The following is a 26,755-nucleotide window of genomic DNA, read 5'->3' as shown; positions in this document are numbered from 1 at the left end:
GTATTTTCCCCTACAGATGAAGGTTTTGGTGATCTAATAAAATGCAGGTTTCTGTCATTCTGCGGTAAATTTTCTTCAGAAATTCTGCTAATTGACAATATGCAGAATTTTGACAAAATAATAAAAGATTGGATTTAGCTTTATGATCGCCTTTGTGAATAGGAACCTTTGAATCCACTTTCCTCTTTGTACAGGATGAAAGCATGCTCAACTAATTTGGAGTTCAAAAGCAGGCTAACCAACGGCCATCTTGCTCACCTCTAACGATATGTAGCATTGTGTGATTGACATTGCGATTCAGCAAGTGCAATTCATTTAAAGGCACACTACTCCCTCCTTGATTAATTGTATCTTTATACTGAGTTTTCAACTGAATTAATTATACCTAGGCCTTTAAGTTTACCACAGTGTTTAAATAATGCCACCATTGTCTGACTAATTTTCTGCAGATTTTTGCTTACCAGGCCCAAAAACTAAGAGCTCTGACCTGTCACCTCTTCTGTAACTACATTTCTATCTGTGCCTAACCCATGAAGAGCAACATTTTTGCTCGTAACACTTTGTGGTGCTGCTGATGGGGGAGGAATGGGAGAATCTCTCGACAAAGTTCCAACTTCTATTTTACCTCCCCTGAGGATATGTCATTCTGATGTTGCCATGCATCTATGTATAAAAGGTTGATTTGTTTATTGAAATAATGTAATGTGATTGGCTAGTGAGGGGCATTATTCCCGAGCACAGTGCCATGTTCTGAAGCTGTCATTTGAATTTCAGATGCTGCAACATCCACATTCTTAAAGAAATCATGCATTGACCCATCTACTAATGGGTTTATTGTAAGAAAACAAAGGTTCTGTTCTGGAATGAGATCCTCAAGCTATCCACTTAGTAGTAAACCTTTGAATTCACGCTCCACTGGCAAATTGGTAATGGACCATGAGTCTTTCAGAGGTGGAAATGAATAGTTTTTTTAATAAATATATATTTTAAATCCATTTAATTTTCTTGGTGTATGCAAGATGCTGTTTTGTTTATCGTACCTTGCTGCACAGTCGCGACATATTTTCATTTTTACAACATGGCCTAATGGCAGGGTTGAATATTGCAATCTTAATGATGCTTGTGTCACTACCAATCCCAAATGGATTTATTCCCATTGAATAACAGGCCCTGTCTCCATTTAATGGTTTCAGTGAAGCATATCCTTTCAAATCAAAGTAGCTTTGAAGTACAGCCCTGTTTGCCCCAAGTTTACTATCACCTTTGATATGTCACCCAAAAGGCTAGTCTGAAACTTTATCTTGTTAATTTTCTTGGCTTCTGTCAATGATTCTTCTGGCTCCAAGCCTTCATCATGTTGCAATTGTCTGCGCTGTTATGTATCTGATTTTATTTTGTCAAGGTGTAGGCCAGCACTTATCATGCTATTCTGCCAGATTTTACACGCAGGTTTTCAAAGTATTTCTCGATCATACATTTCACTCCAAAAGTTTGCTTTTTACCTGAGAAGTATTTGCATCGTTTTGCTTTAGCTATTTGTGTAATGATTTATTCACTGATTGTATTTAAGCCTGATGTTCCTGTAGTTTGATTCTAGTTTCAGCTGCTTGTTTCATACAGATTCTGATTTTTTTTCCATAGTTGAAGCCACAGCTATTATCGGTTGTGTGAGTTTACTGTCACTTTTAAGTGTCTGATGCTGCTGCAGCTCCACTAACTCTGACTTCACTCAATTTCCTGCAGTCTGATCACACAGCTGCAGCTAGTTTTTTTTCTCTGAAGTTTTACCACTCAGCTTGAAGTTCTGGAATGTACTGTATTCTGATACATCAGAAAATGTAGTCCTAGTTAAGAGTTAACTTTGATTTGCCTTACCCATTAGCAAAGCTTGGTTGAAGCTGGGGTAGAATGCCGGCTTAAAACACAGAATAAATGATACATACTTTCAGACACATGTAAATGAATTTGTGATATATTTTGCATTTTACTAAAGTTGGCACTTCCCCTTGGTAGAATTCTGCAGCAGGTTGTAAAATAATATTAATTAGTTTCTCATCCCCTGTAAAAAGAGTACAGCATAAATTCTTGCTTTGTCAGAGTCAAGAGAAATAGTAATCATCGTGGAAAGAAGATTAAAGGGTGAAGAGGGGAAACCAAGTGCACATATCTAATCATATCTGTACTTCATATTAGATGTTATCTTCAACCATCCAGAGCTATAGATACTCTATTCCAAGCATGCTATTGTGTTCAGGTCTTGATGCTACTGCAGCTTAATGAACTTGGACAGAAATGCTGGAAATGCACAACGGGTCAGGGTTTTACCTGAGACATTAACCGGCCTTTCTCTTTCAGATGATGATTGACCTGCTCTGCATTCCCACTTTTTATTTCAGATTGCCACTTGTTTAGCTCTGGTTTGTTTGAAGTTTAATTGTTCCTTTGATTTGATGCAACAGTTATGCAGTTCTCAAATGCCATAGTAGCTGATTTAGTCTCGAGTACAAAATAGTGAACAGATGTCTGTTGTTACTGCAGAATGTACAACAAAATTTTTTTTAATGTGTAATCTGTAACTACAGCTGTTATTTACTCCAGGGTCTGAAATCATGATAAAATATCTGGCTACTCTAACTCATTTAGTCTGGAATTGAATTTCTTTTTTTCCCCAATAGCTGTGATCAGATCTCAGATGCTACAGCAGCTCATTTTTCCTGTTCATTTGCTCTCAACTTTTCTTGCCTTCCCTCCCCTTCTATAGCCTTTAATAATCCCCCACTGGAGCATGGACCTCGGGCCCTTATTGCTCTCCCCTTCTTGCCCTCTTACCCAGTGATCAATTTCTACGTGTGAACCTTGGCAGTGAGCAGGTTATTTTGTCCTGTCCCCAGCTGATGTCCACATAAGAACAACTCCTGCAGTATATTCCTGAATAGCAATGAGGGCAAGAACCCTCCCTAACTCATGGCAACGAGGCCAATTGTAGCTCCCTCACCATCAACCTGGCTGAGATTAGCTAACTAAAGACAGACTAGTGATCAAATCTGTGACTTTCCTGGTCTACATGACTCAGCCACCCACTGAGCCGTTAAAGGAGCTGAGTGCCCCATTTAATATTGTGATCAGTTGTCTAATTCTGTAGCAGCCAATTTATTTTTGAAAATCTTATTTGCTAAACTCTCTTTAATGGCCAACCCCCCCCCCCCCCAATTTTATGGCAATCCCGGGTTCCCTCAAACCATAACTCTTTCAAACTTCTTGGTCAGGTAGGTGGAGCAATCTTGTTCATGGACATTTCCAAAGCCCCATCAATGATGCTCCTTTGTTAACTAACTAAGTGGTGTGCTTAAGCAGAAAGTAAAGGGGTTTCTTTTGCTTTCTCTATCCAGATGATACAACTGAGACTGCCAATTCTGTCCCTAGCAGAAACCTCAGTGTGAATGGCAATGGATACTGGGATTTGAGAGTCCAACATTCCCGTATATAGCTACTGAACTGCATTCTTACTACTTTTCCTGTGTATGGCAATGGCTATGATCAGCTAGCTGATGCTACTCTTGCTTGCTCACACTATAGGAGGGATGTGATTGCATTGGAGAGGGTGCAGAGGAGATTCACCAGGATGTTACCTGGGCTGGAGCGCTTCAGCTATGAAGAGAGACTGGACAGGCTGGGGTTGTTTTCCTTAGGGCAGAGAAGGCTGAGGGGAGGGGGGGACCTGATTGAGGTGTACAAAATTATGAGGGGCATAGATAGGGTAGATAGAAAGGAACTTTTCCCCTTTGTAGAGGGGTCAATAACCAGGGGGCATAGTTTCAAGGTAAGGGGCAGGAGGTTTAATGGGGATTTGAGGGAAAACTTTTTCACCCAGAGGGTGGTTGGAATCTGGAACTCACTGCCTGAAAGGGTGGTAGAGGCAGGAACCCTCAACATTCAAGAAGCATTTAGATGAGCACTTGAAATGCCATAGCATACAAGGCTACAGACCAAGTGCTGGAAAATGGGATTAGAATAGACAGTGCTTGATGGCTGGCGCGGACACGATGGGCCAAAGGGCCTCTTTCTGTGCTGTATAACTCTATGACTCTATTCTAGAATGTGACTGCGGGTGTATTGATAGAATTCCAGATATGTTTGCAAACTGCCTTGTCTTAAACAAAACTGTTCACTTTTTGAGTGGGCCAGTTGGAAATTTCTAAAATGTAAACTAGAGGCCAAATGTGCAGCTTTTAATATAGTATATTTCCAACTTATTTCTGTGTCTTATGATGTGGAAACATCAATAATGAAGATTTAAAACAAAGTTGTGTAGTTTTTTTCCTCCCCTCCTGATAGTGTTGATTCCTGTTAGGATAGTATTTTTCTGGTGAGTTCACCCTCAGGTACTTCAGCCAAGCAGCCATTCTTCACATCTGGGACTAGACAGCGAGCATTGGTGGGCTATTTAATCATGAAGGGGGGAAGCATCACAAGAAAACCAGATCCTGCCTTCACCCAATATTCAAACATGCAGAGGAGTGACTGGATATCAATTGGGAGGGGGAACCCTGCCTGATTTCCAACCCCCACCCCACCCCCTCTAGTCCAGGAGTACTGAAATCAATTGCAATATTTCTGCTATCAAACCTGGCTCAGATCAGCAAAGGCTCAATATAGACCAGTAATTAAACCTGGGATCTTCTGAGCTGTAAGGCTTAGTTGCATCACGGTGCCCTATTAAGATTCTGAGGGTTTTCTCCTGTGAAGCGCCTTGGGACATTTTACTATGTTAAAGGTGCTATATAAATGCAAATTGTTGTTGTTTTCAATTAATTTTCATCAGCTGCAAAAACAGCATTAGAACTCAAGACATGATCACACCCAAGTCACTTGCCTATCCTGCCCTCTGTTCAGTTTTGAACCTGGAAAAATGTGATCATCTCTGAGCAGCAGCACAAACTGTGTTGTGTTTATATTGCAATGAGACAATTGATTGGCTAAATATTGTGGCAGGTTCTTTTGATGTTGAGATAAATTATTTGATGTTAATTGTTAACTTCTACATAGAGTAAGTGCTTGTTTTTTTTAAATCTTCCATCCACCTCATTGGGGCCTTTAGCTGCCAGCAGTCATGTTTGGGGTTCTTCTATCTCACACACCTAAATCAGGTTTTCATCGAAGAAGTCCTGATTTGTGAAATTTCACTCACAGGTGCAATAGCTGTGAGCAGCTATTTGATGCTAATTATATAACCAGTAAGCAGCTTCAGCAAAGCAGTGTGATGCTATTTCATTGATTTGCTACATAATAGTATGTTCTGAATTTGCTGCACTGATTTGGAAGTTACGTGGCTGTGTAATCTGCAACAGCATTTCAAAACAAAACAAATGTTTTCAATGGATATGCAAGAAAGACGATGACTGTATCTTTTTAGAAATCAGACACTGAATTACAAAGCAGCGACTGAGTTATCCAAAGTTCAAATTTGGAAGCAATCTTCCAAAGTACAAATTGCACAAGAAATTATATCTATTCCATTAAAAGGAGTTGGTATAAACAGGCTTTACTGGATCATAAGAGTGAAACTAGTTCTATCTAATATTGATTTCATGGACAGTAACTTCAAGCAGTATTTTATAACACACTTTTTACAGTTAAAACAATATTTTACTGGATTGTATTTGTGCAGTTCTATTTAGCAAATGGATATATAGAAGACACTGTAATGGAGTTTCTGATGAACTATACTGTATTTTCCTTGAGAGGTTTTGGTTGTATTTCCTTTGGGTCTCTTCCTGCTCTCTGTGTCTCACTCTCTGCTCGGCATGCTTTGACCCTGAGTGAATCAAACAAACCATGGTGAAAGTTTCCCTCATTTGCATCACTTCTAGACAGCCCTGTCCTGCTCTTTGCTGACAGGAAATCACTGCCTTTGTCACCTTTTTGTGCTCTACTTGTGGCAGAGAGTGGCCATGTGACTGGGAATAATCCCAACAACAGTTAAGACATAACTCCCTCTGACACGTTTCTTTCAAACCCCAAAGCCGTTTATAAGAATCGATGAAAAAGACAAAGCTTTTGAATTATGAGGTAAAGAAGATTTGAACGCTGATGGGGACGGATGCTAGGATGCAATATTACTTTTGAAAAGTCATAGTATAGCTCTTAATAAATTACATAAGAGAATGTAATCCATCACACTGCTGTGTCTCTTTAACATTCTCGCTCTTATCAAGCATGTGTCCATGTCCACATAATGACTTTATTTGTATTAGTGTGATACTATGTCCTGTAAAGAGTCCAGCATATTAAAACCGAGAATACTACAAGAATAAAAATTATCAGCTTTTTTGAAAGACAGGTGCAGATGTATAAACAACACAGTGTGGTCTAGACACTTTGAAAGGAAAGAGCTTAGATGAAGGGGAAGCTTTACGCTAGAAACAAAAGCAGCTGTTGGTTTTTCTCCAATGTGGCAGTCCAAAAGAGGTTTCCGTGGAGATAGAAATACACTTCTGAAAACAAGATTTATTTTCCAAAAAAGTTTACAAGAAAAAAATGACCAATTCCATTTGTTTCCAGGAATATATTAACCCAGGATGTTTTAGACATTCTGCCTACAAAGTTAGCATATTACTTAGTATTAGCCTACCTCTTTGTTAAGGTGTATTGCATGATGTTTCCGATCAACGGTCCCTCCTGTAAAACCTTTTCAGACAATAGTTTTATTTTCTTTATTTTGGTTAGAATAGCTTGTGGTTTCAAGTTAAAAGTGTTTACTGGTGGGAGGAAAATATTCTGAAACTGGGATCTTATCATTTCAATGAAATACATAATTAGTAGATTTTTAAAAAAAATAGAAAATGTCAGAAATTGAGATTAGACATTGTAATATACAAGATTGTCACAGTTATGTAAAGTACCTGAAGTAAAATGACTGTACATCTCAGCTGGAGATAAGATCCAGTATACTTGTGCATATTTCCTACCGTTAGTAAGTTACAAATGTGATCTGTTTAAAAGGCATAAATAAAGATCTTTCTAATAATGAATGACAACTGGGCTGCCTGCATGCATATAGATACCCACACTTTTATATAAATAAGCCTCCATTACAGGAGGCTAATTCCAAAGAACTAAAAATCTATGGGACACTATGATAGTTTTGCTCATTTAGATGTTGCAATTGACATCATTATATTTACCCTATCATAAATATTACCATCAATTGTTAAAATCCAATTCAACTTCATATTTTAAACATAATCCTAGTAGGGTATGTGATATATAAAGAGAGGAATTATCATTTTTAAATATACCTAACAGGTTGGGGAAACAGCTTCTTCAGTTATCATTTGAATCTTATCATGTTTGCCTTCTCTTTAATTTAACTAAATTGAAGATTTGATCAGGAAATCCCTTTGTCTTAGCATGGATGACAGTTAACCGATTCTTTAAGCCCTCTTACTAGTAAGTCAATTGGCAGCAGTAAAGGTCATTAGCAGCACAATACAGTAAAAAAGGTACATTTCTTTGACATATCTAAGAACCCCTAAGCTAAAGGTTAAACATTATCAATAATTTATATAGGACGTCATTGTAATTCAAAGCCAAAGGAGGTGGATTATAGAAGCACGTGGTAGTCAGTTATTTCTAAATAATATGCAGCAAAAAATGTAAAAAAAAGAAGTTAGCATTGATATAATGTACTTGTGTGAGTGATCAGTCAAATTAAAAAAACTCACAAATCAGGGTGTACTGCGGAGTGGTTCAAGATAATTAGCTGTATACGGAAGGTTTTTGTTTTGGTTACAGGAGAAATATTAGATGCACAGTTTTTGCTGTTTGTTTAGTTGCTGATTGTAGTATTGATGATATTTGGAACAATGTACTGAGGTTCCACTTTATTGCTTTCTCAATGAGTTCAAGTGAGACTGGATGATGAGTTTGGAGAGATCCGATTTGGATGTGGTTCTTAGTCCCAAGTTATGGTGGTTATAGTAAATTTCTCATCTCATTTTATGCATACTAATTTCTAGATTTGTTTCAATGTAAATCAGCAATTGATCACACTTTCACGAAAATCACAGAAACAGTGATTACTGGAGTGTGTTGGGGACCTGTGTAAATTTTGAATTTCATGGGATTTCCTTGTCTGGTTGGTATGTTGATATTTTTATTAAAATGATAAAGAAATCATGCAAATCGTATTCCCTGCACTTAGTGTTTACATCATGTGCTGTGTCAAAGTTTGAAGTTTTTGTTTACATCAGTTGTTCAGGAATTTAATGGAGGTTGTCTTTGCTCATTGACAAAATATCAAGTAACCTTCATGCTTTGTCTTTCAGCTCTATTTCTCTTTAATGAACATTTTTTATCATATTATATAAAGCCCAAAATTGTATAACATTAAAATAACACTGCATGCAGCCAAGGGATTGTAAATCAGGCAGAATCTGTCTCTGCAGACTACTACTTCTGCAGATTGATTCCATTTCCAGCAGCAGTTTCACAGCCTCAGTTGCACTTTTTGTCAGAGCAGGGAACAAGAATATGAACTGTGAAGGGCAAAGATTCTCACCTCCAACTGTAAGAGCACAAGGAAGAAATAGCCTTTCGCTTGTATGTTTAGTTATTTATTCTGTTAAGTTGGGCCATAACTAAGAATGCTTATAATTTACAAGTATTTGATTATCACTGCCTAAGCTCAGCAAAGTTTGGATATCTGGTTATTATTGATTCAAAAAGGGGATAGATGGCAGTTGGGCGTTGTAATTCTGGAATTGGATAGTGAATAGATTTCACAGATTTTTAATATTAAAATCCTGCAGTGGTAATTTTAGCAATCTTAATTCATATTATTTGCCATTGTTTGTTACACCATGGAGATTCCACATTAGCTTAATATTGTATTAATGTGCTTCATTAGGACCAGTAGACTTTTGATGGTCACCCTTAATATTGTATTACTGTAACCCATTTAAGTGTAGATATGTTGGCCCGTAATTTCCGATAGGAGGCTTCCTGCATGCGGATGCCTCCTATCGGGAAAAAATCTACGCCCTTACCTGAAGGCTCCCAAGGTCCGGCCATTTCCGATCCTGAGCCTCTGCTCTTCAAATTGCACAGGGCCCACGTATCCCAGGGGCGCAGGCAGTTCAATGGGAGAAGGGAATCCCCCTTCATACTTTTGACAGATAGACCTGTCAAAAGTATGAATGGAGATCACTTAAATAATTTTTTTTTAAAACATCACATTTTTAAAATGAGTTAAAATTACATTAAATTAAATATTTTAAACAAAAATTAAATTTTTTGAAAAAAATAATTAAAGTTTTTTACGGGGCTAAAAATAAACGTACTTTTTTAAAAGTATTTTAAAATTATAAATGAGTGGAAAAAAGGTATTTTCTTTACTTTTTTAAACTCTTATGCTGGTAAAAGCAGGCCTTACGCCTGCTTTTACCAGGCGTAAGATTTTTAAGTGATTTCAGTGGGCGGAGGTTCTGCAGAAAGCGGAACTCTCCACCCGCAGAGGCCCTTCTCCAGGGCAGGCGTCCGATCTGTCAAGAGGATTCTTGACAGATCGGAAATGCCGGTTTTCAGCGCATGCGCTTGGCGTGCCTGAAACCGGCATTTGCGAGGACCCTACGGGTGTATACACACCTCGTACACACCCGTAGGGATCGGAAAATATGGGCCAATATTTAAAGTTATATACTGTAATAGTAGTCTTATGTTTATTCAGCCTTACTCATTATGTCCACCAGGTGGCCTACTTCCCAAACTGGACTGTGGGACAAATAGTTAGAAAAAAATTAAAGTAGTTCAATATAATGATCCCAAAAGGATTATTTGCGATATTGAGCAGTAGATGTTTTGGTATTGATCACTTAGAATGTAATTTTGCAGTTTTAAAAATAAATGATTTTTTTTCATTTTGTCGAATTTGTTTACTTTCTTTACTATTACCAAATTAACAAGTTCGCGAGGAAGACAAATCAAGCCTGCTGCTGTAGGAATGATTTATCTTGATGCAAATAGACTTGTCTAAAGCTGTAAATGACAATTTTATTGTCAAACAGAGCAGCTCTGTCATCATTATTTCATCATTACTGCTATCAGTACACTCAGCGTTTAAATTCCTAACTCATGCCTGAGGAAAACTAAAACTTGATTCTTGCATGCATGACATAGTGGTGTTACTTTTTAAGTGAAAATGTGGAACGTTGTTTATTTCAAAATGTAAACAAATGGATTATTTTTTATCAAATTCCAAAATTGCTAAGTGAACCATATCATAGCTTACAAAGGCAGAACTATGCTACAAGCTTCCAGCAGTTCGGTGCAACGATTGAATGTTTTTAAATTATTTTTTCAGCAGTAATAATTGAGCAATTAGGAATTTCTCCCACCCATAGTCACACTATAAAAACAATTTTCTCAGAATAATCAAGCTGACAACAATATTGCTCGGTGTCTGTTTTTGTTTGGATGTTTTCCAAATGCTTCAGATGCCTCCACAGTAACAGATCTGGTCTGTTGAAGCCTCCACTCTCTTCCAGAGTTTGCTGTTTAATTTGGCCTCAGCAACATTTGTCAAGTGGCTTTACTTTTTTTTTGCTAACCTGCTTGGCAACGAAATTCGGATGTGTCTTGTAGAGAGCATTCATTTTACTTTTTGCATATTTTTCCTAAGGTCATGTCAAGGTTAGTTTGAATTCCATCCTACATTAAGACTTCTTTCACAGCTATTTAGTTCTGCAGCCTACTCCCCGCTGGGGTCTGCCCCTTGGGCACGTCACTGCTTCAGACTTGACAAATCACACACAGATGAGTCTGTATCTAGCTTTTCGTACAGTTGATCATCAAACAAATATTTGAATATATCAAGGTTTTTCAGTAAACAAGTTTGTTGGTATTCTTTAGTTAAATTTCACAACTGTAAAAATGTACTTCTCATTTGACCTGTGTTGTTGTGAATTCTGTGGGTAACTTTGTTGATGTTAAGATTGTGCTGAAAAAGGAGGTTAATTAAAGACAGGATTGAAATTCATGTTATCTGTTGTACAGATCCTGAACCATGTATATCATATGCTGGTATGTATGGATAACATTTCAATTAATTTATGGATTGTGCACAAGTAAATAATATGTTAATTCCAACTCCTACGAGATGCTTACAAAAGTTGATTAAAAACACCATAATTTCTAATCAAAATGCACATCAATGCATATTTTCTTCTGCAATTCCTAATGCATCAAAATTGTTAATGAAATTGCATACAAATGATTTCTTTTGCATTATTGTGCTTTTCTTCATTGAAAATTGTTTGTTTATGTGTGATGATCTTTGAATTCTTTTTTACGTCCCCTCGTATGCATATGATTTGCTTCCAATTCTTTGCCAATGTGACCCTTGATCCAGTCCCATTCAGGTGCCCAAAAGAGGTCTAGGGTGACTTACTCAAGCCCCTAGCCTCAGCTTGTCACCTCCCTTGATTCTTAAACTTATCAACAATTACATTTTATCAGCACTTTGTAAATTATTTGAATTCTTCCCCCCTCCCCTCCACACATGTCAAATTACTTTTCTTTTTGTCTTATTGCCTTCTCTCTGCCATACCACATTCTTCAACCATTGGGCATTCAGATGAGTTGCTCACAAGATTTCTTCCAATAACAGTGAATCTCCAGCCTCTGGGAGATGTGGCTGAAAATTCTCTCCAAATTTCTCCTCTCTCCCTGTGAAGATGTGAATCACCTACACGCTGTACCTACCCTAGTGATACACCTGACATTAAGAATACACTGTATTGAAAATGATGGGCCTGCACTAGTGTTGTACCACTCATTGGCTTGCTGCATTGCTACATCAATGAGCCACCCCGCCCTTGCTCATTACTTTGTGTTAAAAATTAGTTATACAAAAAAGTAAAATGTGTTTTGACTTTTGAGATAATTAAGTTCGGAGCTTTCTACTTCCATATATACTCATTGCAATTTGCAATCATCCATTTTCCTTAAAAATCAAAGTTAATAAACCAATTGTAGGAAAATGAACAACAGATGATATTTTCAACTTGACACTCCTCCAAATCCTTATTACCACTTGCTGGGCAGGCTATTGAATAACAAAGGTTATGCAAGAGTCAGACCATCTTTGATGACAGCTATTCTGTTCTGTAATTGGTACTTGGGATTGTATTTTCAAGTGAATTATAATTAGAACCTACAAATAAAGTGGCGAAATGGGGGAAAAAATTCATAATTACAAAACTTGCTTAAGTCATAAAGACAGTTTCTGCTACTGATTAGCAGCAGCGAACTACTGTCTTCCAGCTAGCACTGTAGAATATGGGATTTTTATATAATCAGGTTTTTCAAAAATAAAATGCTGCCATCCAGCTATGAGATTCCTCTCCTAATACTTTAGCACATTAAAGTGAAACTAATTGGCATAAAGTGTTTTCTATGTTTTATTAACTCAATGTGTTTCAGGCAACAATTAAGTGAAAACACCATACTGCATGTGCGACTCCTCTTGCCTAGTAGCACTCCATTTATCATCGCAGTTTTACATTGACCTTGACACCCACTTCATTAGAATAAAGATTGTCTACCATTTAGGTTACATTGTTCCTATGCACACAGACCCCATGCAAATTTTGTGCCGATAGAGGAGCTGTGAGCCTGTCAGAGGTCGTCAGCATTAAATGATTGCAGCTATTTTTTCCAACTGCTTCTTTTCATTCTGTGAATCCAGAGCAGTGGGAACACTCCAGTCTAATATTTGAACTCTTTGGCTGTTGGCTGTGTAACATGAATCAACAGGAAGGTTTATTACTAATGATAAATGGCTATAATGCAGTATTAATCTACCATAATGTAATCTTCGTGGAGAAAAATTCTAACAAGTTAAATAACCCCTGCATGTCTTCAGCAATCTATATCATCAAAAGTCCTTTAAAGAGTTCCCGATTTGTCAAATTACTGTCACTCTCTAAACACTTTTATATATGGACACCATACTTTATCTAAAGATTCAGTTAGACAAAATGACATACCTGTCATTGCAATGTACTTTCCTCATTTACAGTAGGTAAAGAAAGTGCTCTTTTGACCTCTTAAACTGTCACTAGTAACTGTCTTCAATACATTAGATGCCCATATTTCAGATAAATCTGATCATTACTTTTTTCTTCGACTCTCACATTCAACTATTAATCTTTTGAAATAATTGCACGTGAAAAAACACAACTTTGTTGAAAGATTTCTGCACTTTAAAAGCAGGGTCAAAGTGAATAAGCTGTCTGCCCTCATAAGAGAATTTCAGAGTAATATAATTTGAATTTAATTATTAATGGAAGATATTTAAAAAAGATTGCTTCATGATCTCCTATTAGTGAATTTGCAATTCATTTTGATATTTGGAGTTTGATTTATAATGATGATAATGCAATCTATGTCCAATTAACAATGCATGGGCTATGTAATGTGATTTTCAATGCGTGTAAATGGAATCAGCTCAAAGAAAAAAACTGATTCAGAACCTCAAATGTAATTTGCTTGGTGAGTTCTGGCAATTTTAAATGACATTGCAGTTCTTTAATCTTTTCAAAGATCATGAAGTAAATGTATTGAGAATCAAGTTATCCCATTACTGCTTTACAAAAGGAAATGTGTAGGATATTGTACTGTTGTTCTCACATTCTGAAATTATTGGTGTGTTTCTTTGTATTAAAAAAATGGATTCCAGTTGTTTCTAGATTTTGTATTTGAAAATCCTTGCCCAGCAACCAGCTGTATCTAATAACAATAGTTAGGGGAGTTCCGCTCAAGTTTCTTACATTGAAATTTTAGTGAATGGCCGTTCTTGCCTGTAAAATGACTGCAAAGGGTGACACTCTGGCCTCTCACAGATTCCTGCACTGTATATGTAAGCAGCAGAGCTTAGGACCTTGGACTGCAAAATAAAAAGAGCCTTTGTTCATCACTGAATGACATTAAGCATGGGCTTCTTATGAGGCCACCGTGCATCTTAGCAGGCAGATTGTAGATAGTGAAAACTGGAGTTACAATGTTTTACTATTTTCAGAAAAAAAGAATGCTGGTGTTTTTTAGAATTTATAATCCATTTTTATATTGTAGTCTAGTAACATATCAATTTCTGCTAAATGTTATTATTAATTACGGGTTGCAGCAGAAGATCTCAAAATAGTTTTATAGTTATCTCAGTAATCTGCTAAATTTATTGGCTTTTTCAACCTCTGTTAGGTAGCCATAGCTTCACTATGTATTTACTCTGTCAAGTTCCCTTTCTCTCTGACCAGCAGAGAAACTATGTAAGGACTGTGTGCTTTTACAGCATTATTTTGAATACCATCATCCAGTCTTTTTTCCTCCCGCTCTGAAGTTTATTACAACAGCTGAATTCTCGGGGAACATGGGGCAGAGTTCACATAATATGCAGTCTTTTCCCCTGGTAGACTAGATACATCATAATCTTGGGCATCTTTCTGACTTTCTCTCTGAATACAGCATTGTTTCATCACAACATCTTGTGCAGTTTTCATTATAATAGATTAGACATGTGTAGATTTTTTCATATGTGCAAGGCCAGACCAGTTCTGTAAAATCTCCATGATAGTTTTCTCTCTGACCCGAGTATGAGTAGTCACCGTATTCTTTTAAGAAGTACCCAAATCTGTCAAAGTGAGTCTTCTATACTAGTTTGAAAATGGCTTATCCTTCTGGTCACCATGGTGACAATTAACAGTGTTTCAAGGCTTTGTCTGATTCTCTATTTGGACAGAGTTTTCTCTAGTGCAATTTTCGCCAAAACTGTTATACAAAAGCATGCATTTAGCATAAGGAAAGAACAAGGTGGTATGTTAATTACATTCACAACATTTTTAAATAAAGATTTTTTAATGTTATAACAATTTTATCTCTGTGTACTTTGCAGCATTGTTAAGTGTGAATGTAAAAACAATCTCAACTTTGTGCAGGGAATTTTCAAACGATCTGGAGGCATTTGGATAGTTTTCCATTGAAGAAATGTGCATAAAAGTTTTTCTAGAATGAACTGATGTTTGCTCAGAGTCCCTAGATTGTGCCTTTGTGCTTTTAGCAATTTATTGCAAATAAATGGCTGAGAGAGGGCCGTAGGAACCTTTTAGCAGAATTCGTAATCTGCAAGCATACATACAAAGTTTTGGCTTAAATAAGACTGGATACTGTATTGTTACATTCAACTTTATTAATTACCAAAGACTTTTTCTTGTGTTTAGGTATCTTGCATCTCCCTTCCGTAGTTTTTGATTTTTAAAGCATTAGTGAACATTGTTAAATGTATACCACATAAACACACAAATGCTCCCTCGTTCTTTAATTTGATTTTGCCTCTTCCTTTGACTTCCCTGTTCATCGAGTACAATTCCCTGGCTGACAGCAGGGCAGGTGACCTGCTGAAAGCCATCTGCCAATGTTGCTGTTAAGCCTGAAATGCAGGGGAATGACTCAGGGTGATTTGCACCCTGACTTTTTTTTTTCTTTCTCCTATTGGGAAATCCCTGACCACCGCTTGTTGTCTCCCTTGGAAAAATTGGCTGAGAACTCTCCACATGAGAAAATGTGGGCTTAAACTGTAACATTTATGAATCTACACAACTTACTATGAGTTTCAATCTATTCACTCTTTCATTGCTGTCACACTGGTTGCTTATATACATAATAACAGGTGTGGCACAGAGATAGTGCCGCTAATTATTTAACAACTGATTTGTATTGGCTACTCAATTAGTTTAATCATTATATTTCATGACACAAACTTGTATTCTACCAATCAGTGACGCACCTCACTGGAGCACCATAATGTCATATTTTGAATTAAATAAATTTCTTTAATAACATTGATACTGCAAACATACTCAATTCAGAGATAGAAAAATAGGGGATAAAGGACCCACTTCTCACAGTTTTTATGTATCAGCACTTATATGAAGTGATAATAGTCAAAATCGTAATCATATTTATGAAGAGGTGACTTCCTGATACAGCATGGACTCCAATATGCATAGAGAGGGAAACTTAAAAGTACAAGGTAACCTGGGACTGCACCTAGCACCATTTGTGCCAGCAAAGAACCAGTACAGAAACGAAGGCCAAATGGTCTCCCTTTTCTGTAAACTTCTTTGGTTCCTGGCTGCCAATTAAAGAACTCTTGCGCATGGCTGCAGATCACATGCCCAATCTCTCAACAAATGAATGGTGTGCAGTACTGTTGGAGAAATATGTGTTTAAAACTGAGCAAAGGAATGACCAATGTAAAGGAAAACAAATTCTTATAAAAACTATTAGAACTTATATTTCCCTTAAACAGAGAGCAGAGAAAGGCATCCCAGAACCGTGCGATCCTTCTCTGCTGTTAGAACAGGGGAAGAGTGGAACTTCCCATTATACCTGTGACTTATGTGTCTGACCCCTTTGGAATTACTGGGATCAGGCAACTAAAGTACTGTACATCTGCTTCTTTCAGTACGTTGGGGGCACCAGAAGTGGGACTGTTGGGAATTCTGGCAGGTGATGTCATCCCACAATCCTGCCTCCATCTAGGACATCAGACTGCAAGGGAGTAGTCACAGGTTTTACTCATCCCACCGGCCCCCCAGGAAATGGCAGTGCATCTTGAGTGGGGCAGAAATCCAGCATAAACAGGTCCCACCCCAAAACCTGCCTCCACTTGCCTCGAGCCCACCACGGAGATCACAAATTTCAGGCCATGATTCCTCATTATGTCTGTTAAATGTGCAATAAACTCCTGCAGTACACCTACATGCACTGACAGAACCTAGAATTTTACAGCACAGAAGAAGGCCGCTCAGCCCATTGCCTCTATGCTGGTTCTCTGAAAGGGCTATCCACTTAGGCCCTTTTCCCTGTTCTTTCCCCATAACTTTAAAAAATGTGTCCCTTTCAAATATTAATCCACTTCCCTTTTAAAAGCAATTACAGATTCTACTTGCACCAGTTTCTGTTGGGGCATTCCATGTCCTAGCAATCTTTGCATAAAAAATATCTCCTAACTACTCCTTGGGCTGAATTTTGTGCGGGTTTAGAGGCGGGTCCGCTGTCAAAATCGAAATGATTGACAGCACCCGCTGCGAACCCGCCTCCATGTAAGTTTCCAAAGTGTCGGGTCTGCGATTTCAGAACAGACCCGACACCAAGCCGCGGGGGAGGCATTTAAGATACTAAACTGCTTGTTAAGTGCTTGTTTACTACTATTTTGCCAGCCTTTTTCTATTTTACCACATTTTTAATAGACTTCACGTCGTTCGGAGATCACGTCAGGTAATTAGGTCGGGTTGTCTATACCTCCCCATTGCTGTGAATAGGTGACATCTGCAAAAGTGTTATGTAAGCTACCATTTCACAGCTGTTCACTTTCCAATGTCAGAAGCTTGAGCCTTCAGGACCTGGAAGACACTTTTGAGCTGTATGCAGTTTGGAAGTGTTTGGAGTAAGCTCTCTATCCACTGTCACCTCCTTGGAGCAAGCTCTCTCACCATTGACAGATCGCTTCTGTCATCTCAACTTCAGCTGCCATCTATTCCAGCAGCATGGGTGCCCTTGAAAAAATCCCACCTTGGTCCTCTGAATCCCTCTACGATCAGCCCCAACACCAACATCACCAGGCACACCAGCATCACTACCAACCTTCTCCGCAATCACCTGATGCTGCACAGGGCATCAGCACCCGACAACATTGCTGCCTGGGAGGCCAGCAATGGCATCACCATGGCCAGATTTACTTCACTTGATGCTGTACACCCTGGCTGCCACATGATGCGCAAGATTAACACCACCCCACACCATAAAGCATTCCAACAATGACCAAGCCATTCCTTTCACACTCATCACCATTGCGGGGGATACCGTTATGTCGCACCATTCACTGCAACTGTACAATAAAGCAAAGTGTTGAAAATATAGATTTCAATGTTTGACAACACATTAACAGAAAATTTACATGAACATTGCATAAAACACCCAGGTGGCCTCCTTGTGTGTTGTTAGTTGGTATGCTTGCAGTAAGATGAGGGTGAGTGTCAGGGGTGGCTAGTGAGATGGGGAAGTGATAATGTAGATAGAGAGGGATGGGTGGAGGTGCAAGGTAAGTTGGTGTGAGCAAGGATGTGCAGGAGTTGGGTATGGAAGGCAGAGTGATGGGGATATGATGAGTGACGCAGCAGGATGAGGCTGAGAGTGGCTTTGCAGTAATGTTTCGTGATCTACTGAGATAATTGAAAGGTTTGCACCACTGCAGTCAGGTACTCTTGATGACATCCCTGCTTTTGCCCTCCTGTGCAATGTACAACCAGGCTGCGTTGGTCTTCTGGGGTGGTCTCTTCCGCCCTTGGAAGGGAAGAGAACCTCCCTATGTGCTGTGCAACAACCTGGGTGCAGCCGTGTACCTTTGTGCAGTGATTGTCAGTGTTTGCAGCACCTCAATGCTGTAGAACACTGACAACAGAACTGTCAAAATGAATGCGGCCGTGGTCCCTTTAAGGGAACCGGCTGATGACGCGTCATCAAATAACTTCATCAGACCTGCTTCCTTTTAATTTGTCGGGAACCCTGCAGGGCGGGCTTAACCAGCCCGATTAACGGAATATCCTTTTTACAGAGCGGCTGCAGCTGGGAACGGGACCAGAACCCGCCAACCACCTTCCTGCCACGATCCCGCCTCCGCTGGCGAAATCGCGGCCCTTGTCTTCTTTTGGTGATTATTTTAAATATATGCCCTTGAGTTACTAACTCATTAACTGGTGGAAATAGTTTTTCCCTTTTGACCTTTCTGAAACCCCTCGTACGTTTGAGCACATCTATCAAATTCCCACTTTATTTATTCTAATGAAAAGACACCCAGGCCTAGAAATTCAGTTGCGTTCGCCAGCCGTTAGCGCCATAAGAGGAGTAGATTTCGAGCGCTAGGCACTTTGCGCCCGGGCGCAGAGCGATCTGCGCCTACGCCCAACTTCAGTTGACATTTTGCGCCGGCGCAAAGTGTTTGCGCGCGCTCAGCTGCGCGCGCACCTTATGACGTCATTTCGTCGTGCAACGCCGTTTGTGCGCCCCAAACCGGAACTTCAGTGGCGCCCGCCCAATGTGGGCGTGGCGCTGTTAAGAACTGTGAAGTGGAACGCAGCAGAGGCCCTGCGGGCCTCGGGGAGCGCTAATTAAAGGGCACTTAGACTGAGGTATAAAGGCCAGCCATTTTGCTGCAATGACTTTAGTGCTTTGGATTTCTGGACAGAGACCAAGGAACAGACCTTACTGATTTGGGACAACATAGGAGAGGTATTTTTGGCTTCTGGCCAGAGCTTGCAAATTTGACTCATTGTGATTTGACTGTTTGCAAGTATATTATGGGGGCTGCATGGGGTTCCAACCCTCAGTTCCAGCATTATGTGCGAAGGGCTCGCAGACGCTGTGTGAGAGGGGCAGCCATGCCTAGACGCAGAGGGGCCATCAGGCGTCGGCAACGTAGGCCTTACCCACTCAGGGAATACTGGCAGCAGGTGTCCTATCTCACCATGACTGCCGCGCATTGTGTGAAGAGGCTGTGCTTCAGAAGGGAGGTGGTTACAGAGATCTGCCAGCTGCTTCACAGAGATCTGCGTCCACAGCTGATGTGCAGGACGTCTCTGTCGGTGGAAGTGAAGGTCACGGTGGCTCTGAACTTTTATGCAAGCGGCTCCTTCCAAGCCGCTGCTGGGGACATAGCGAACATCTCCCAGTTCGCCGTGCATCGCTGCATCCGGCAGGTCACCGATGCCCTTTTCGCAAGGAGACACCAATTCATCTCCTTCCCCATGACCCTAGAGAGGCAGGAGCAGCGTGCAGTCGGATTTGCCAGGATCGCCGACTTCCCCATGGTGCAGGGCGCCATTGACTGCACGCATGTGGCTATGCGGGCACCTATCGACAATGCCGAGGATTACCGCAACCGGAAGGGCTACCATTCCCTCAATGTACAGCTGGTGTGTGACCACAGGCAGCGCATCCTAGCTGTCAATGCCCGCTTTCCAGGAAGCAGCCACGATGCATTTATCCTGCGCCAGACTACTGTGGCTGACATGTTCCAGGCACAGCCTCCCCCAAGGGGATGGCTTATCGGGGACAAGGGCTACCCTTTGTGTACATGGCTCATGACCCCGCTCCGCGCGCCCAGGACCCCTGCTGAGGAGGCATACAACGAAAGCCATCAAGCCACAAGGAACATCATAGAGCAAACGATTGGCGTCCTCAAGCAACGGTTCCGCTGCCTGGATCGTTCCGGCGGATCTCTACAGTATTCGCCGGATAGAGTCTCCCAGTTCGTCGTCGTTTGCTGCATGCTGCACAACCTGGCTATCCGCAGGACTCAGGCACTGCCACCTCACGTTGGACCACCACCTCAGGAGGAGGAGCAGGAGGAGCATGAGGAGGAGGAGGAGGAGGAGGAGGAGGAGTACCAGCCCAGGAGGGAGCCACAAGGTCCAAGGGCCATCCGCCGGCGGCTTATTGAACGACACTTCTCGGCCCCCTGTCAGGGAATGGCTTGTGGCAATGAACGCACCTGAATGCAGCCGCTCCGCAAGCCCTCAGCCGGTTAACGCAACAACCACTTGAAACATGACACATGGACAAGCTGAATAAATAAAAAGCTTTATTTAACAAACTCAGGGCCCTTCCCACATGAAACACAAAAACAGACAAGACCCCCAAAAAACAGTCAAAAACATATCTCACTCCCACAACCTGGGGAGGAATAACAAAACTTGTCCATCCAATTGGCCTTCATCCTCGGCCTTACCAAGACAAACCCCCCCATACAGAACACAAACACCCCCATCTAAAAAAACATTTGCCATCATCTTCGGCCTTACCAAAATAAACCCCCCCCATACAGAACACAAACACCCCCATATAAAAAAACATTTGGCAACACACTCTACTTGGTGTGCCGAGAGGGCGAGTCCTTGTGCAGGCTTCTCCGGCCCCTGCCCGACCTGCTGCTCCGCCTCAACCTGGGCCCTGTGGGTGTTGCAAGGCTGGGGGAAGGCTCCTGAGGGGCACAAAGCGTGACGGCAGATGCCCTTGGGGGTCGGCCTAGACGAGCTCTGGCCCTCGAGGGGCCGGCTGCTGACTGCTGCAGCTGTGGCTGGGCAGCATCAGTCTCTCCAGCAGCTCGTCGCAGCTTTGCTGGGGGAGTGGCAGTGGCGGCTGCAGCAATGGGGGCAAGCTGGCTGATGCCAGGCGCTCGCTGGTCGCCAGAGACACTGGCACTCAGCCGGGCTGGCACTGCAGCAAGCGCAGCAATCTGGTGAAGGCCAGACCGCTGTGCTGCAGCAGCGCGGCGGGTGCCCTGGCGATGCGTCCATGACACAGCGAGTGTGGCAGAAGTGAGTGCCCGTACTGCCCTGGTCTGTGCCCGCATCAGACCAGCCAGTGTCTGCACGGCACCACTCATGAACTCTCGACTCGCGTCCTGTGCTGCCGCGAGTTGTTCGACACCCCTGGCCTGTGAGTCCCCGAAATCGGCCACACTATGAGCCAGGGACTCAATGGCCTGAGGCAACTGTCCCACAACCCCCATGAACTCGGTGTGGCGCCGCTCCGAATCCGCGGACATTTGATCAAGGTGGCGCACCTCCTGGGCGAGGACCGTCTCCGGACTGGAGGCCGGACTCTCCCTCTGGGGAGAAGGCCGCCGAGCTGGCCGACCCTTCCCGCGTGGCTGGACGCCACTGGGGCCAGCAACTGCCCTCCCCTGCAACACTTCCCCCCTCTGGGGAGAAGGCAGCCGTGCTGCCCGACCCTTCCCGCGTGGCTGGACGCCACTGGGCACAGGAGCTACACCCCCCTGCAACACTTCCCCCTGGCTCTCCTCCAGGCAAGACGTGTCCCCTCCATTGCCATCCCCTGGCGCGGATGAGGGTTCCCCCGATGTGCCGCCTTCCTCTTGGTCCTCGTCGTCCTCCTCTTCCGAGGGACTGACACTCGCAGCTTCAGGGACCTCCTCCTCACCAGCTGAAAGCAGGAAGGCGCAAGAGTAGCTTTAGAGTGAGGACAGGGCGTCAGCGAGGGAGGCATGAGTGGTGGCATTATGCGCATTGGTGGGACAGTGGCAAAGGATGTAGATCTGAAGCGCAAGGGGAACGAGAGAGGTCCAAACGGTCATGTCCTTACCATTGGGGCCCAGCACAGGGTCGGCATCTCCAATAGCAACGGGGCCAATCACCCGGGCACGCATGAGTCGAGCCACGCGCTCCTCCAGGTCACTGAGCTCCTGGAACTGGACACGGCCTCCCCCGGTGACAGTCCGGCTCTTCAGATTCTGCGCCAGCTTGGCCTGCAAGAGAAAGGACGGCCTCTAAGTACAGTGTGGTGCCCTGTTGTTGTGTGCACTGCCTCCCATGGTCGAATAGCTTGGCCAGTGTGGTGCCCTGTTGTTGTGTGCACTGCCTCCCATGGTCGAATAGCTTGGCCAGTGTGTCAAGTGCAGAAAGTGCTACTGATGATCATGCCAGTGCCATAGCTGCTGGAGGAGGGCTGGCCATTAGGCCTTTGAGGTCCCTTTGCCCATAATGTGAGGTGCACATGCAAGGATGAGGAGGACACTGGAAAGTGTACTCACCCTGACCAACCGAGTGAGGTCGTTGAACTTCTTGCTGCATTGGTCACCAGTCCTGGGGACATCGCTGTTGGCTGTGACCCTCTGGGCGATTTCCCTCCAGGCTCCCCTGTACAGCCTCTTGGGAGCCTTCTTGCCACTGTCCGGGCACAAGATATCTCTTTTCTTCTCCAAACCCCTAAGCAGCACCCTCAAAGCATGCTCTGAGAAGCGCTGCGCTCGTTCACGGGCCTTCTGCATGGCTTCAGGCGCTATTTGGGTCCAGCAGCAGTGTTCAGGCCTAGCTGGAGGGCTCCACTATCCAGGGCGTGGCAGCAGACCAAGTCGACCCTTCCCCCTTTAAGAGCTGGCCGGCGTCAGGGTGTCTGGTGTCAATCAAAACATGACCGCACCTGCGCTGCGCCCGGCCTCGGCGTTATCACTCTGCACCGTCGGCTTAGCGCCTAAAGATAGGGGTGCAACGCCAGTTTCAGCGCTCGCCCAAACTCCTTGGCCAAAGCTACTGAATATCGGCGAAGTGGCCTCCACTTTCCGGCGGGCGCTAACTTTAGCGCCCGCCCGACTTTACCGCCCCAAAAGTGGCTATACTGAATTTCTAGGCCCCAGTTTCTTTAGTCTCTCTTCATAAATAAAGTTTCTCATCTTAGTGAATCTCTTCTGCACCCTCTCCATAGTCTTGACATCCTTTCTAAAGTCACCTAAAACTGCAAAAATATTCTAACTGCAGCTTAACCAATGATTTGTATATGGTTCAGTATTACATCTTTGCTTTTATATTCCACTGCTTTTTTGTGTTTATAATATCCTTTACAGTTTCCCTATATATAATCTGCTCCTCTTTCATTATGCCCACTCTTAGCCTTTCCAAACTATTTTTATTTCCCCTCAATCTTTTCTATGTTTTGCTTGATTTTCTTTTGTATTTTAGCTGTGATTTGTCCTACTCTTTTTAAAATTTTATTTTTAATTTTTCTACTGAAGGAGTACTGCACTGTCGGAGGGGCCATCTTTCAGATGAGATGATAAAACGAGGCCCTGACTGCCCTCTCAGGTGGACGTAAAAGATCCCATGGCGTTACTTTTAAAAAGTTTTCCTTGGGGGAGAAATTCATTATCGTCCCGTTTGGGGGCGGTAACTTTTGAAAGCTGGGAAACTTAGCGGCAGGCGCTAATGAGTCCCAGCTTTCACAAAATTGGGTCTAGCACTCCACTTCCTTGAGCGCTAAAAGATGCAGGCGAGGCGGTAGTGGTGCAGCGCTGCACAATGAGCCGTGCAGCGCTGCCGTGTTCCAAGGCTCCTTCCCTCCCTTAAAGAGAAGGGCTATCGTTGCAAGCCCTGCATTGGGACCAGTTAGCTGGTCCTCGACGGCAACCGCGTTCCGGCTCGATCAGCTCCATGCACTTCAGCAGAGTGCCGGGCTGATCGATCGCGACCCAGGACAAGGGGAAAAAAATGAGCAAAACCATTTTAGAAATTTATGTACTTACCTCGGCAACCTCCCCTTTTACTTTCGCCCCGAAGCTCCCGGCCTCCCAATGAACGCCTCCTGCAGCTGTCGGTGTCATCACCCGGCGATGCGGCAGGGGGCGTAACCGAAGTTTGGGTCTGGGGCACTACCGGGTCGATTCGCATGGCAATAACTTCACGATCTCCGGGCAAAGGAGATCATGGCGCGAAGTCTTACCACCGCCGCAAACCTCTCACCAAATTTCACGGGAGTCGTTCATCTCGCCGCGCCCGGGTGGTAAGTCGTTAGCGCCCCATTATCGCCCCCCCCCCGAGGCGATAACAGAAGGCACTAAGGAGGCCAATTTCTAGCCCCTAGTGTCTTGACCAACATTTATCCCTCAATCAACATCACTAAAAACAGGTCATCTGGTCATTTATCTCATTAGTATTTGTGTGCAAATTGGCTGCCGCATTTGCCTACATTACAACAGTAATTTTACTTCAAAATGTACTTTAATGGCTGTGTAGCACTTTGGGAGTCCAGAGATCTTGAAAGGCACTATATAAATGCAAATTCTTTCCAACTTTCTTTACCTATCCATTGGGGGCCCCTACACATTGACTGCTGCCGATGTGAGTCTAAGTTCGCTGAACTTAGATAATTGGGGATATGTCCCACTTTTGTGTGCACCCCATTTCAGGCAAACAAAAGCTCTATCTGTAAAGTAGAGTGGGTTTTCGTGCATGTTAGATATCTGACTGACCCAGAATAGAACCTCCAGTCATAAAATCCAGCTTACTGAATAGTAAATAAAAACAGCAAAAACTATGGCCATCTTAACTAGGAAACCCTTTCTAGAACGTGGTGAGACATTGATCAAAGTACAAAATTATTGAATGAAATAATTAGTTAAGAACCACTTTGCTTTTGATTGCGTTAAAGGTGAATTACAATATTGCCAAACTGAAGCAGGAATAATGAGCTGGCTTTCTGTAGCCAGTCACCTCCACTCTGACAGTCATGTGAATGTTTAAAAAGAATGTTGTGAGGGCTAAGAGCAACAGAATTAACAGTGTTTTTGATTTGCTCTTTATCCTAAGTGTCAAAGTGTTGTCAAAGGTAACAGTGTTTTCATCAAAATTAACTTTCTTGAAAATACTTCAACTATAATTCTCCACAGTGTAAAGTTCAGTAAGTTTTTAAAAACTAGACCTGTTTTGTAATTTAAAAGAAATACGTAAAAAGTGCTTACTGCTTCTGAAAATGACATAAATACTTTCATGATAATAAATACATTTTTTGCATCAATTCTCCCTGTTGTATTGTCCCAGCACGAAAAGAATGACAATTTTTGAAACACTTTGGTGCATATTATATTGACTCATTTTTTAAAGAAATAAAAATCAGTTTGAGCTGGGGCTGTGTCCTATATACGTACAAATAAATACCTGGGATTTGGGATGTAGCTTATATGTGATTCACAATAGGGTATTTAAAATTAAATTACAAAGCTGTGGGCCATTTTGCTTTACAGGGATACAGCATGGAAATGTCAATGTGGCTTCCTAAGAAACGATACTTACTAAAGAAGGTTGAATCTCTGAGACAAGCTGGTAGCTCATTACCCTGCGACATCCTTGAAAAAGTAGAGGGAATTAAAGACAAATGGCATCTGTTAGAGGTACGTGCTTTTTAATGATTAGGATATATTTTCATTTTCAGTTTATGCTATGCAGATGTTGACACATATTAATTAAATATTCTCAGCTTTGCTTCTCTGAGCAAACAGCCATATTATCTTTGTTGTGAAAATAACACATTTTGTCCTTTGTAACAATATTTTTGAAATATTGGAGATACTTAATTTTTCATACTCAGCAGGGGAAAAAGAGTAATCATAGTGTTCATAATTTATATATTAAGATTGCTTATCACAGAAATATGCAGTAATGGTAGGACTGCAGAGTTCTAAAGCTGGCAATAATTATAACTTAAGGGTAATTTGTCTTCCATAATTAGGAATGATATTTACAGTACCACTGTGCTGATGAATGTAATCATGGTAGTTATCCATATTCACCATTTTTACAGAATTTACTGGAAGAAAAACTAAAATTAGAAAATATTTACTTAAAACAATTTAAAAATGAGCAAGTAAAGTGACATTACTATTCTCACTTTAAACTGGACATCGGGTATGAAAGCATTTCACAAGCAATACATTATAAAGCCTTTTTTTAATATAGTTCAAACCTTTTTCAGGGATTTTTCGCAGATTAATATAAAGTGTAACATACTAGAGAATAAGAGAATAGGTACAGCCTCAAGAAATGTTTATTCCCTTCTGATCGCATTAAATAGTAAGTCAAGTCAAATAAAGTAATGGTCTAGAAGTAAGCTGTCAAGTGGTTTCCATCCTAAGGGCTGAATTTTTCCGGCGCTCAGAGGGCGGGTTCAGAGGCGGGTCCGCTGTCAGCGGGGAGGTATCCCGCTCTGAACCCGCCTCCTTGTGAGTTTCCCTAGTGCCGTTCTGCCTGAGCTTTGCAGACCCGGCACTAAGCGACGGGTCAGGCAATTGTGCTTGTTAAGAGGGTGTTTAAAGCAATTTAATCACCATTTTCCCAGGTACAAAGAATTTTCC

At 41.9% G+C, this 26,755-nt stretch overlaps 1 protein-coding gene across 9 annotated transcripts in view; it reads left to right on the top strand.

The window, feature by feature from the left end:
• akap6 (A kinase (PRKA) anchor protein 6) overlaps positions 1–26,755 on the top strand; it is a 508,272-nt gene that overhangs the window by 354,982 nt on the left and 126,535 nt on the right. For all 9 annotated transcript variants that reach the window (XM_086003387.1, XM_086003384.1, XM_086003390.1 and 6 more), the window contains one exon: positions 25,649–25,795. In XM_086003387.1, coding sequence (XP_085859513.1) covers positions 25,649–25,795 — 147 coding nt within the window. The remainder of the gene's footprint in view (positions 1–25,648; positions 25,796–26,755) is intronic.

This window comes from Somniosus microcephalus, chromosome 12 (assembly GCF_052327205.1).
Source record: "Somniosus microcephalus isolate GS21.2 chromosome 12, FLI_Smic_1.0, whole genome shotgun sequence".
Lineage (NCBI taxonomy): Eukaryota > Metazoa > Chordata > Chondrichthyes > Squaliformes > Somniosidae > Somniosus > Somniosus microcephalus.
Note: the sequence above shows the minus strand (reverse complement) of the source record. Positions and strands in the feature narration are given on the sequence as shown.